General features: G+C 45.5%; 1 protein-coding gene across 3 annotated transcripts in view; it reads right to left on the minus strand.

Moving 5' to 3' along the window:
- The window catches only part of CNIH3 (cornichon family AMPA receptor auxiliary protein 3), a 117402-nt gene that overhangs the window by 66649 nt on the left and 36187 nt on the right, over positions 1 to 14566 (minus strand). For all 3 annotated transcript variants that reach the window (XM_082615478.1, XM_082615479.1, XM_082615477.1), the window contains exon 2: positions 1357 to 1425. In XM_082615478.1, coding sequence (XP_082471604.1) covers positions 1357 to 1425 — 69 coding nt within the window. The remainder of the gene's footprint in view (positions 1 to 1356; positions 1426 to 14566) is intronic.

Below are 14566 nucleotides of genomic sequence, written 5' to 3' on the forward strand. Positions count from 1 at the left end.
GTTCCAATCCTGACTTCACCACTCTTGAGCTTTGAGTCCTTTGATAAGAGTCTATATATAAACTGGGTAAATAATGCCTGTCTAGCAGAGCTGTGAGGATTAGAGGTTACATATATATAGTTCCTAGCATGTAGTAAAAACTCAAAAAAACAACTCCAATAATAACCCTGTACTTTACAGAGGGTGACACCAACGTTTGCTCCCCTAGTCTTTTGGTGCCTCCCTAAGAGCACAGCCCTCTTCAGGGGGCCTGCAGTTAAGGAGAACAGACCTTTGTCCCTGTCACTAAAGAATGATGTCATAAGCCTTCCAGGTTAATATTCATACTAATATATATTTTTCATATATATATATATTCACACTAGAAAATCCTGGTGTTCTCTCTAAAACTTTTGACTGAAACTATCAAACTATCAACAGAACTATTCAAACAAAAGTGTGCCTTAGTGCTGGAAACCAGGGCCTGGAAGGAAGTTCAATTCCATGCAGGCCCAGCGAGCTTAGACTGAGAGATGGACTCGAGCATGAACTGTGAGCTCCATCCTTTGGGCCCAGTGGTCCTGGTCTGGAAAGTGTCTGGAAAAGGCTCTGTCCACAGGCGGGCTGGTGCCTGGCTCTGGGATGTGGGCTGCACTGAGCAGAGGGGCGGACAGCCAACACCCACCCCCACTCAACAGACACGAGGTCCTCCTCCTCTCCCCGCGTCGAGGCCTCTTTCCGCATCCATTCCAGGGCACGTGGGAGGGCAGCAGGCATGGCCTGACAAGCCAGATGGCGCAGCAGGACTCTGGGAAGAGCAGGTGCTGGGGCAGGAGGTCTCTCACATGCTGAACCCGGACCGGACAACCAGATGGCATCAGGTTCCGCAGGGGGAGGCGAGCTGACCTCAGGCCTGCAGAGCCTCCCAAGATGAATGCTTCCTGGGTGACGGATATGGGGTAAGGAGCTGCATACATCAACCTCCCTGCAAGCCTCCCTCGGAGAAACCTGGCAAAGTGCGGAGCGGGGACAACCATGGTGATGCTCCTACACCTGCCAACATGGTGGCCAGCTTGAGCTTCTCTCCTTGTTCAGGGAGGCGTAGCCGAAACCCACTAACATGGGGCCTTGAGGACTCCGCAGCCACAGCACACAGACCTCTCCCACCCGGGTAGTGGGACTGCTACACTTGACTTTGTATGATAAATGGAGACCTCAGCCACCTGAGGAAGGACCGCCCTGAGCCAGGCATGGAGGTGCAGCCCAGGCCGAGCCTGCGCTTCACTCACCCTGCTCATCAAGACCTCGCCCTCCTTCACAGGCCCTGGGTGGCCTGGGGTGACACCACCCTTCCGGCCACCAGCACCCACCACTTACCGCATGAACAGGGTTGCACTGGTCGATGGGGTTCTTAAAATCTGTCCTTAACTCATCAAAGGCAATTATCTGAAACAGAAAACACAGAATCAAGATGTTAGTGTCAAGGCACCACATCAAAAGCTTCCTCTGATTTGGTCCAAAATAACTCAGGAGGCGGGCGAAGTGTATCAATGACACAACACTGGCCAGGAGTCAATCACTGTCAAAGCTGGTAATGGGCACCTGGGGTTGATTGTACTCTCCTGTCTATGTCTGTGTATGCTTAAAAATCCCCAAAAGAGGGACCGGGAGGGATGTTGTTTAAGGGTAGATACTTAAAACTAGCAGATAAATAAGTCCTGGAGACCTAACACAGTACAGTGATTATAGACAACAAAATCGTATTATAAACATTAAACTTGCTAAGAGACTAGATCTTCATTGTTCCCAGTACTTGAAGAAATGATAACTATGTGATGGGATAGAGGTGTTAGCTAACGCTACAGTGGCAACCATGTTGCAACATAAATGTAGCAAATCTCTATGCTGTACACCTTAAATGTACTCAGTGCTGTATGTCAAATATATCTCAATTTTTTAAATCCCCCAAATAAAGTTTTTTAAGTTTCCTGTGCTTCACAAAAATGTAGAGAAAACTCTGTTTCGATGAGAGTAGTTTGGGGTTTGGATAAAGGCACACAAAAATCTAAAACTTCAAACCAGCACTTTCCATTTTCTCCTTCAGGAAAAAGTTGTTTACTTTTTATTTTTGTTTATTCTGGCAGAAATGCTGATTAGAAGTTAAATGAATAGAAGTCAGGCAAACGGGAGAAGAGAAAAATCAAGAAAGCAGAGTTCATAGGAATAGAAACAACCCAGTCTCTAGCCGTCCACAGCCTGGACGATCAGCTCCTGGACAGTCAAGGCGTCACACCTTGGTCCACTGGACTTGGGTTCTCAAGGTCATTCCGGACAGAGACTCAGAGGTCCCCAGAGAGCACCGGTTTCCCCCTTTGTCTGGAGGGGAGAATGTTGGAAGTGACCTTCTCTGGTCACAGAACGAGGCGTGACCCAGGCACGGAAAGAACTAACTAGAGGTGAAGCTTCCTAACCCTGGCCACCTTGTCCCCCAGCTGTCCCCAGGGAGACTCAGGGACAGAACAAGGTGGTATTCAGACAGGAGAGTTTCCTCTCTTAGGGTGTGGACGCCTTAGGTCCTCTCCTGGGCTGCACACAAATGGACAAACCAACTCCCCCAGGAAGGCACATCTCAGGGGTCCCTGAACACTTGGCAGAATTGCTGAAGCAATGAAGCTGCCACCCCACCCTCAACAGTCCCTGTTCCTGCAGCATGGAGGTGAAAGTAAGTACCAAGTGAGGGAAAACAACACGCTTCCCTCGAAAAAGCAAGTATGCTTTTAGAGCAATCACATGTCATCCTGATTTCAATACTCCTGCGGAATTAGGGGGAAATTCTAGTACAAGTTGTATTAAATAGACACATTTCTATATCATCCCTCGCCAGATAGTTCATTATCCAGCCTATACCTGAACCCTGTAGTAAAAAGAAACTCACCACTTCCTGAAGATGCTCCTTCCGTCCCTGGCTACCTCTAATTAATCATAATTTTCCTTTACTGAACTTACATATAACTCCCTAAGGTTTCCACCCACACGCTAAGCCAGGGTCAGCAAACTACAGCCTGCAGGCCAAATCTAGCCTGCCACCCATTTCTGTACAACCTGTGAGCTAACAATGGTTTTTATACCTTTAAAATAGTAGGAAAAAATCAAAAGAATACTATTTTGTGGCATGTAAAAACTATATCATATTCAAATTTCAGTTTCCATCAGTAAAGTTTCATTGGAACATAGACACAATGATTCTTTTATATATGGTCTATATTCTTACACTATGATGGCAGAGCTGAGTAGCTGCACAGGCACCATATGGCCAGCAAAGCCCAAAATAGTTAGTATCTCACCCGTTACAAAAAAAAAAAAATTTGCCAACCCCTATTCTATTCTTTTATTTCTCCTCTAGAGTGGCAGTGTCCAATATGGTAGTCACATTTGGCTATTTTAATTTTAATTAGTTAAAATTAAATGTAAAATTGTTACTACACTTTAATTGCTCAAAATCACATCTGTCTAGTAGCTGTTAAACAGCACAGATATAAAACATTCCCATCATCGCAGAAAGTTCTATGGTACAGCACTGCTTTAGAGGCACAGAGAATCGTTGAATCACTCTTCCACAAGAAACGCCTTTAAGCATTGCCAGTTATGGTGAATGCAGCAAATCTTTCTTCTTCAGGAGAAATCTCTCCAACCTTTACTTAGATTAACTGGCACTAAGTTACCTCATCATTCTGATTGCCCTTCACTGACATTACAGGTTGTAAATGTCTTTACTAAAACATGACTGTCAGAACTGAACACCATACTCAAGGTGAGGTCAGCTGGCTCAGAGAGTAAAAGTATCACTCCCCTCCTCTGTCCTGTAAACTATGCCTCTGTTAATGTAACCTGATAGCATTAGCCTATTGGTAGCCACATCACATTCCTGGTTTCATACCGAGCTTGCATTGCCTAAAAGCCCAGGTCTTTTTCATGTGCTTCAGTTGAACTAAGCCCACCTCATTCCAACATGCCCATTATTGGATTTGGGCACCTAAGAGCAGAAACGGACATTTATCCCTTTAAATTCCTCCCTATGGGTCTAATCTGTTGAGATATGATCTATCTCCCAACTACAAATCCTAATGAACATAACGTGCTCAACATCCACATTCACCGAGATCTAAATACAAACAGAGCAGGACCGAGGGCAGAACCCAAAGCTCGCCACTCCAAGCTCCCAGGAGGCTGACGTAAGCAATCTTTCGGCTCATTATTTACCTAATTATAAAGACAATTCATCATATTTTGATCCAGTCAATTGAAAGTAAATCTCTGGATAGCGTTAGAACCCCATAACTGTTGGTGCAGCATATATAAGCTCCCCAAAGAGGCCGGGAGCTCATGGACGGAAGGAGTCAAGCCCTACGTCGTGGCCATGACTGAAGACACATTTGTGTAATTCCCGCCTCCAGCCCTGACCTGGGCCCATGTCCCTGTCTATAAGTGCCGGGACGTGGGTCTGGGCTGAAGGGAGCAAAGGCTGCCGGTGCTTAAAGCAGCAGGAGAGGAGCCACGGGGATTCCGAGTTGCTAAGTGCATCTGAGAGCGGGCAACCACTGCCCAACTCAGGTCCCGACTTGGAGGAGGGTGTGAAGAAAGGAAGGCCAGGGTGCGGCTTATGCCTCTGAGCTCCATGAGATAACGGGTACTTTGTGGCTGTTTGCTGATGATGGTGATGGCGATGTGCACCGTGAGGATAAAGGATTTCAGCATCCCTACTCCCGGTAACTACTCACTAAATGATCCTTCCATTCACTTGACAAGCATTCAGTGAGCATCTTTTACACACAGGCACTGACTGGGCTAGCCCCTGCAGGTACAAAAATCAACAAGATACAGTTCCTGTCCTCACCAAGTTCCTGGGCTAGAAAGGAAGACAAGCATGTCAACAAATCATTCTGCTACAGTTTGATAAGTGCTATATAAACAAGACGACTATAATAATATCTAACATTTAGTGCATGCTCACTGTGTCCAGAACCTCCACAGTCAAAACACAGAACGGCTCGATCACCCCCCAAAATTCTCTCCTGTTGCTCCTTTGGAGCCAACCCTTCCCCCATCCCTAACCCTAACCTCACCCCCACCCCCTACCCCAACCCGGCAACCATGAACCTCTTCTCCATCCCTATAGTTTTGTCTTTTCCAGAAAGTCATTTAAGTGCCATCACGCAGTATCTTGGCTTTTGAGTCCGGTTTCGTTCACTTAAGGTAATGCGTTTAAGATTCAGCCACGTTGTTGCCTGTATCATCCGTTTGTTCCTTTTTGTTGCTGAGTAGTATTCCATGACAGAGGTGAACCACAGTTTATTCATTCACCTGTTAAAGAACATGTGGGTTGTTTCCAGTTTTTTACAGTTGTGAATAAAGCTGCTAGAAACATCTGCATAACAGTTTTCATCTAAATGTAAGTTTTCCATTTTCTTGAGCAAAGAGGAAATGGATCGCTGGTTCATGTGGTAAGTGTATGTTTATAAAAGAAATGGAGAAACTCTTTTCCAAAGTGGCTGTACCATTCTGTATCCCCACCAGCAACATATGAGAGTTCCAGTCACTCCACTTCCTCACCAAAACTTAGTATTGTCACTTTGGGTTTCTTTTATTTTAGCCATTTCAGTGGGTGTGTAGAGGTATCTCATTATAATTTTAATTTGCATTTCTCAATGACTAATGATATTGAGCATCTTTTCATGGGCTTAATGGCCATCTGTGTGTCTTCTTTGGTGAAGTGTGTGTTTAAATCATTTGCCTATTTTATTTTTTTAATTTAGCTGTTTTCTTATTGATGATTTTTGAGAATTCTTTATACATTCTGGATACAAGTCCTTTGTCAGTTACGCAAATTGCAAATTTTTAAAATTTTTTAAATTGAAGAATAGTTGATTTATAATATTGTGTTAGTTTCTGGCATATAGCAAAGTGATTCAGCTGTATGTATATAGATATATTATTTTTCATATTCTTTTCCATTATGGTTTGTTACAAGATATTGAGTATAGTACAAGATATTGTGCTATACAGTAGGACCTTGTTGTTTATCTATTTTATATATAGTCGTGTGTATCTGCTAATCCCAAACTCCTAATTTATCCCCCCCACCCCACTTTCCCCTTTGGTAACCACAAGTTTGTTTTCTATGTCTGTGAGTCTATTTCTGTTTTGTAAATAAGTTCATTTGTATCGTATGCAAATATTTTCTTCTATTCTGTATCTTGTCTTTTCATTCTTAACAGGATGTTTCTCAGAGCAAAACTTTTTCATTTTAACATTTATCAGTTTGTCCAATTTATCAGTTTTTCTTATATTGATCTTACTTTTAGTGTTGGATCTAAGAACTCTTTTGGATCTAAGAACTCGTAAGGCCACAGAGATTTTCTCCTAGGTTTTTCTTCTAAAACCTAGGGGTTTCTTTATGGTTTAAACTAAAAATTCAATTTCTTTAATAGATTTAGGACTATCTGTTTATTTATTTCTTATTACATGAGCTTGGAGCATTTGTGACCTTAAGGAACTGGCTAATTTCACCAAAGTTGTCAAATTTATAGGTCAAATTTATATTCAGAGCCACCCTCACTGCTTGTTTCATTTTCCCTCATAGGGTATCTCCCCTCTTGGTTTTCTTGCTAAACTTTTGAGATGGAGGCTTGAGTGAGCACAGAAAAGGCTAGAAAAGGCAGCAGCCGAACAGTGGAAACAAAGCAAGAGAAATAGTTCTTCCACAAGCTGCATAACAGAGGTTCCAGCTAATCAGGTTGTCTATGACCTTGCCTGGGGCTGGGCTGTGCAGGAGATGATGCTCAAGAGGGAGAGAAGGTCAGATGCCAGGACCTAGGTGTGTACAGAGCTGGAGGCTCCAAGAGAGGCAGAGCCAGGGGCCGGGGAGTCCACAGAGAAGTCCTGAAAGGAAGGGAGCCCCAAGCAGAGAAACACACTCGATGAGAAGCTGTTTCTGTGAACCTTGAGCCCTGACCCTGCCACCACTAGTCTTGGGCTAACTCATCCCCAAAAGTCCTGACCCAAACCCTCCAGCTGCTCCCCAGCACTCCCAGCCCCAGGATCATGAATCAACAATTCACTGTCCTTTGGAAGAATTAATATTGTTAAAATGGCCTTACTACCCAAAGCAATCTACAGATTTTATATGATCCCTATCAAAGTACCCATGACATTTTTCACAGAACTAGAACAAATAATCCTAAAATTTATATGGAAGCACAAAAGACCCAGAATTGCCAAAGCAATCCTGAGGAAAAAGAACGAAGCAGGAGGCATAACCCTCCCAACTTCAGACAATACTACAAAGCTACAGTCATCAAAACAGCATGGTATTGGCACAAAAACAGACATATGTATCAATGGAACAGAACAGAGAGCCCAGAAATAAATCCTCACACCTACAGTCAATTAATCTTCGACAAAGGAGGCAAGGATATACAACAGAGAAAAGACAGTCTCTTCAGCAAGTCGTGCTGGGGAAGCTGGACAGCGGCATGTAAATCAATGAAGTTAGAACACTGTCTCACACCACACACAAAAATAAACTCAAAATGGCTTAAAGACTTAAATATAAGACATGACACCATAAAATTCCTAGAAGAGAACACAGGCAAAACATTCCCTGATGTAAACCATAGCAATGTTTTCTTAGGTCAGTCTCCTAAGGCAAAAGAAATAAAAGCAAAAAAAACAAACAAACAAAAAAGAGAGATAGAGAAAGAGACTTAATCAAATCAAACTTATAAGCTTTTTCACAGCAAAGGAAACCATAAACCAAACGAAAAGACAACCTACAGAATGGGAGAAATATTTGCAAGTGATACGACTGACAAGGGATTAATCTCCAAATTATACAAAGAACTGATATAGCTCAATATCAAAAACAAAAATCAAAAACTGGGCAGGAGACCTAAATAGACATTCCTCCAAAGAAGACATACAGATGGAAAATAAGCACATGAAAAGATGCTCAACATCACTAATACTAGAGAAATGCAAATCAAAACTAAAATGAGGTATTACCTCACACCAGTCAGAATGGCCATCATTAGAAAGTCTACAAATAATAAATGCTGGAGAGGGTGTGGAGAAAAGATGACCCTCCTACACTGCTGGTGGGAATGTAAACTGGTGCAGCCACTATGGAAAACAGTATGGAGTTTCCTTAAAAAAATAAAAATAGGGGCTTCCCTGGTGGTGCAGTGGTTGAGAGTCCGCCTGCCGATGCAGGGGACATGGGTTCGTGCCCCGGTCCGGGAAGATCCCACATGCCGTGGAGCGGCTAGGTCCATGAGCCATGGCCACTGAGCCTGCGCGTCCAGAGCCTGTGCTCCGCAATGGGAGAGGCCACAACAGTGAGAGGCCCGTGTACCACAAAAAAATAAAAATAAAAAAATAAAAATAGAGCTACCATACAATCCAGCAATCCCACTCATATGCATATATCTGGAAAAGTTGAAAACTCAAATTTGAAAAGATGCATGGGCCCCAGTGTTTATGGCACCACTATTCACAGTAGCCAAGACATAGAAGCAACCTAAATGTCCACTGACAGATGAATGGATAAAGAAGATGTGGTGTATATATATATATATATATATATATATATATATATATATATATATATATACATACATACATACCATGGAATATTACTCAGCCTTAAAAAAGAATGAAATAATGCCATTTGCAGCAACATAGATGGAACTAGAGATTATCATACTCAGTGAAGTAAGTCAGACAGAGAAAGACAAATATCATATGACATCACTTATATGTGGAATCTAAAAGAATGATACAAATGGGCTTTTATACAAAACTGAAAGAGACTCACAGACATAGAAACAAATTTATGGTTACTAAAGGGGAAAGGGGGGAGGATAAACTAGGAGCTTGGGATTAACAGATACGCACTACTATATATAAAATAGATAAACAACAAGGACCTACTGTTTAGCACAGGGAACTATATTCAATATCTTGTAATAATCTATAATGGAAGAGAATCTAAAAAAGTATATATATAAAACTGAATCACCTTGCTGTATACCAGAAACTAACACAACATTGTAAACCAACTGTACTTCAATAAAAATTCACTGGTTAAATGAAAGCCCTGTGAGGGGTCTCACCAGGGATTAGAGCCCCTCCTGTGCAGTGTCAGCCGGGTGTGGGTCAGCCCTAACTCTAGACAGCCTCCATCCCATCGGGCCTCATCCCGAGGTGGGGAGCAGCCTGGACCCACTTCAAGAGGCAGGGAATTACAGAAATCCTCTACAAAGCATCTCAAGAAGGCTTCTTTCTTTAGGCCCACAGCGTTTATAATTAGGAGATTAAAAGTCACCTTGCTTGTCTGAAACAGTTATTCTGCTAAAAATAACTATGCTCTACTATGAAAAAACCTTCCTGGAAGAGTAAAAATGAGAGAAAATTCAACCTCCATTAGCTAATAAGTCCCCAGGGCTGCCCCATCACAGAGTTTAGCATTCGGAGAAGCCTCTTTTGTCTGGAACATTCTCTCCCCTGTGTTCGTTCCACAGTGTCCTCTGGTTTCTGAAAGATCTACACTGGTTGAAGCCTCACAATCTTGGATTTGTTATCACATTATCTCACTGAAACATTCCATCTGCACAAGGACTCCGTGCACTGGATGTCCCCCTAGTGTACAGTTCGGGAAACCAAGCCCCAGGCAGAGCGTTTGAATGAAGTACTGGCCATGGCACAGTGGGCGAGTAACAGCCCACACCAGGAACCGGGTTTCTGAATCCTGATCAGCTGATGCTCCATGTAGCACAGTGCGTTGTCTCTCTGTGACTTGAAGTCGTTAAAAGAAAGTGCTGAGTTATTAAAGATGCCCCAAAGACTCTTTCCTAGGCACCCACCATGTCCCTGGCGCTGTTCTTGGCTCTGGAATACAGCGGTGAGCCAGAAGATAAGGTCCCTGTGCTCACAGACAGGGGCAGGGGACAGAATCAATAAATAAACAAGAAAAATATCTTAAAATGATAGGCTGCCTGAAGAAAGTATAATACAACAGGGTGATATGAAGACCTAGAATTGGAGGGTGGTCAAGGAAGGCCTCTTGGAGGAGGTGCCGTTTCAGGTGAGAGGCTGAATGACCAGGAGCCAGACATGGAAGTTTCCAGAAGGAAGTTACTAGGGCCTGCAGAGGCCCTAGTGGGAAACAAGGTCGGCAGGGATGAGGTGCCGAAAGGCCACGGCAGCTCAAGCCCAGTGACAGAAAGAGACACTGGGAGGGGATGAGGCCAAGAGCGGGACTGGCCAAGAATCCCATCTGGTGTGGGACTCATCTAACCGGCTCCACGAAGCAGACCTGTGAGCTGAGACCCTGCTCGGCCCAACTGCTCCGTTGGTGAGACAGCCTCTACGTTACTCGCAGAACTGAGTGCGTTTGTTGCTTGTGGTCTCACAATCCAACAAAGGGGTGTGACGGAGGGGGACGTTGATGAGACAGGTCAGTGTGTGTAAAGCAGTGTCAGGTATGCACACTGAGGAGGTGCATACCTGACACTTTTTTGGGGGGGGGTAAATTGTAATTTTTTTATTGGAAAACAAATATACAACTTGGAATGGATTTGAGGCAAATTGTGCCATAAGCAGATTTTCTTTAAGTGGCTAAAACAAGGTTTAAAAAGCAAGTAACAATAAAAGAAAATGTTTCTGGTACAGCACCGGCAATACAAAAAAATAGTGTATGAGTACCTGGATAAAACACCCGTTTTGCAATAGGGCAACTTTTAAGTACATATTGTTGACTGTCCATAGTCCACACAGAGTTACATCCCATAGTTGGTGGGATGACGATCTTTGGGTTCTTTCTGCAAGGCCGCTAATTCACCCAAAAGAAAAGTCAGTGGTCAGAGGCAGTATGAGAAAAGACCAGGAATCCTGGCTAGTCAGACCCAGGAAGCCAGAGAATGATTGGGGGTTAACCCACCCCAGAGAGCAATGGGACACTGGGAAAAGCTGTCCAAAGTCTTCTAACGAGAGGACACGTGGGGCCTGAGCCCCCCAGAATTTCCGCCTCCCGATCCATCTACCAACAGGGACAGCTCTGTCACCCAGGTGTGGATTCAGACTCCTAGCAGTAGGGCCACCTGGGCAGAACTTCTTGATTTCTCCATGTTATAAGTTGAATAGTGTCCCCCCACCCACCAAAGTCACCTAAAACCTCAGAATGTGGCCTTATTTGGAAATAGGGTCTCTACAGATATAATCAGTTAAAATGAGATCATACTAGACCAGAGGCCCAAAATCCAGCATCCTTATAAGACACAGAAAAGGACACACAGAAATGGGGAGTGATGCAGCTACAAACCAAGGAGCACCGAGGGTTGTCAGGGGCCACCAGAAGCCGGAAGGCACAGGGAAGGATCTTCCCTAGAGCCGTCAGAGGGAGTAGGGCCCTGCCTTGACTTCACACTTCCAGCTTCCAGATTATGAGAGAATAAATTCCAATTAAGTCACCTAGTTTGCGGTAATTAGTTAAGGCAACCCTGGGAAACATAGAGTCCACTTGCAAAATAGCTGAAACCGTTGCTGCTGTGACCTAAGATGTTATCAGGAAAAAATGGCTTTTGGTGCCACCAAAATTATACAAAGAGCTGATATAGCTCAATATCAAAAAAAAAAAATGTTAGTAAGTGAATGTTAGTTAGTGAAAGAAACAGACAGGAGCATTTCCGACCCAAAATAAATACCTCCTCGGGGAAGCAGGCTTTTAGACTCACTACAAGCCTTCCTCTAAGTTCCCTAAAGCCACACTAAGAATATACTTGTAATTTAGAAAGAAGTCAGTTTTTTACTTCCTCTCCGTGTCTTGTCCCAACAAGAGCAATTCCTTCAAACCACTGCCCAAGCCTTGGGGCCGTTTTTGAGAGTCAGGAGCTCCACCAGATGGGAGAGAGACGGGGCACGGGAACAGCTTTATTGGCTGTAACACATGTGGCTTAGGTTTAGTGCCGCTTTTATGTCTGACGCTGGAGCAGCTGAAGAGTCCTAAAGGTTCTGTCCACTGATTCTAAACTGCTACAGGCAACTGTTTGCTAAGCCACACCTGAACCCCCAAGAAGAAAGCAGCACGGACTCCACACTCATGGGTACCACGCACGCAGGCCCCATGTCCCCTTCTCTCACCGTCACAGAGTGAGCCACCGTTGGCTCCATGCCTCCCTGCATCACGACAGGTGCTGCCTCTTTAGAGGGAAGAGCCCTGCACCCGGAGGAGGGCTCGGTGGGGTCTTTACCCTGAAGGGACTAGCTGTGTAACCTTGGGCTTGTCTTGTCACTTTTCCAGGCTGTGGTTTCCTTATCCACAAAATGGAAATAATAACTCTCCCTACGTCAACTGGTTGCCACGTGAAATGAGGTGCCAGAGACCACCACAGTGTCAGAGCAGGAGAAATAAAGACGGTGTCGGATGAGGAATGAACTGCCATTATATAAAAGGCTCCACATGGCAGAATGGTTAGCATGTGCCTGTGAGTCAGAAACTCTCAGTTCAAATCCAAACTCCACCTCATCTATCTGAGTGACTGCGGGCAAACTGTTTAACCTCTCCAACCTCAGCGTCCTCAGGTACAAAGAGGAGACAGTACGGGCTCCTACCTCCTACTGTGGCTGTGAGGATCAAACGAAATAATGTCCATAAAGCACTGGGCGCAATGCCTAGTACATAGCAACAATAAGTAGTAATGACTACTTGTATCGCTGTGGTTGTCACCACCGTACAGATGTTCGGGCCCCACCTCCCTGATTTTGAGCCCAGTCATTAGCTTCACACAGTCTGGATCCAGGAGAACCCAGGCACTTTAGGGAAGGAGGATGTAGGTAGGAGCCAAGGGCAGAGCTGCTCTGACGACACGCGTGGGTGAGAAAGCGCTAGGGCCCATCCTGTCACGGGTGGGAGACTGAGCACTGGGATGCTGGGAAGGAGGCTGGGATCAGCAGGTGAGCTGGGAAAGGAGGCATCAGCTGCCCCCAGACCAGCCCCCAGACCCGAATGATGAGTACAAATTGGGGAACACAGGACACGGCTTATTTGCCATTGCCTGTGCCAGAATTTGCACACAGGTGGTTCTGACACTGCTTCCCTGGTCCCCGTCTAGTTAACAGAAAACAAAGAACCCCCCAGAGCCAGGCACATCTGGGATGGGAAGCAAGAGAGCAGGAGACCAGGCAAGCCCAGCCGACTTTCTCCTGCCGACACTCAGCAGGGCAGTCCCCAGCTCCAGCCAGCAGCCATCCCGGTCAGGGTGAAATCCAGAGGGCAGGAGGGGATGAGAAGGCCCCCCACCTTCTGCTGACTTGTGGTGAGCAAGGCAGCCCCTCTCAGGAACACATGCAGTGAGGCAGGGGTGGGAGTGTCATAGGGAAGAACAAATCTAACTCCATATTGGATCTGTTTCTTCTACCTTAACCTTTGTATTCTATTGCTTTTTCTGCAAGAATATTGCCTATAGCCTGAAATATACAGGATAGCTCATTCTCAAGGCTCTGAATTTTAAAGGTATAACACTTTTCCACTCACAGAGAGATAAAAAGTTGCAGAACGGAGAATAACATTTGTCTTTTTTTCTTTTTTTTTTTGCGGTACACGGGCCTCTCACTGTTGTGGTCTCTCCCATTGCAGAGCACAGGCTCCGGACGCACAGGCTCAGCAGCCATGGCTCACGGGCCCAGACGCTCCGCGGCATGTGGGATCTTCCCAGACCGGGGCACAAACCCGTGTCCCCTGCATCGGCAGGCGGACTCTCAACCACTGCACCACCAGGGAAGCCCTAACTTGTCTTGGAGGTTTACAGGACCATCACGACCTACAGACACCTATAGGCACAGCTGCAAGAACAAAGGATTCTGACACCAAGAAGTCTGCAACAACCAACAACTTTTAGTATAAAAGAAGCCTGAATTCTAACTTGGGTAAGATGGTTCTTTGGGACACTAGTCCACCATCTTCTCAGTCGGCTGGCTTTCCAAATAAAGTCACTATTCCTTGACCCGACAATTCGCCTCTCGATTTATTGACCTGTCTTGCGGTGAGCAGTACGAGCTTGGACGAGGGTGGACTCGCTGACAGGAGGAGGGCAGCAGCAGGCAGCATTCTGGGGTCTTCCCGGTCCCACTCAATCAGGCCCCAGCCGTCTGCTTCTCCCAGCCCCCAGCTCAGCCAGCACCCGCAACGCCACAGCCCACCCCATGAAGCAAGTCGCAAACCACAGTGTTCTAAGCAACTAGTGCCAGCCCCAGTTCCCCCTTCTTCCTACCAAGTTTGTGTTTGCGCTGCCATCCTTGGTTCTCAGACGTGAGATTTCAGGAGGAGTGTCTGGCTTGAAGGGTTCGGGGACCCTCCAGACACCCTTTGGGGTCTTGGACATCAGCTTCTCCCACAGGGGTCTTGGAATTGCTCCTCTTGATGGTTCCAGCGTCTTCTGCTCCTTGGGGCAAGCAAATGCCTCCTCCAGCCCCCAGGCCTGGAGCACTCCACAGCCAGCGGGTCCAAGCTCTGGGGGGAGTGCACACCCAAGGG

This window comes from Mesoplodon mirus (assembly GCF_964341445.2).
Source record: "Mesoplodon mirus genome assembly, chromosome: 3".
Classification (NCBI taxonomy): Eukaryota; Metazoa; Chordata; class Mammalia; order Artiodactyla; family Ziphiidae; genus Mesoplodon; species Mesoplodon mirus.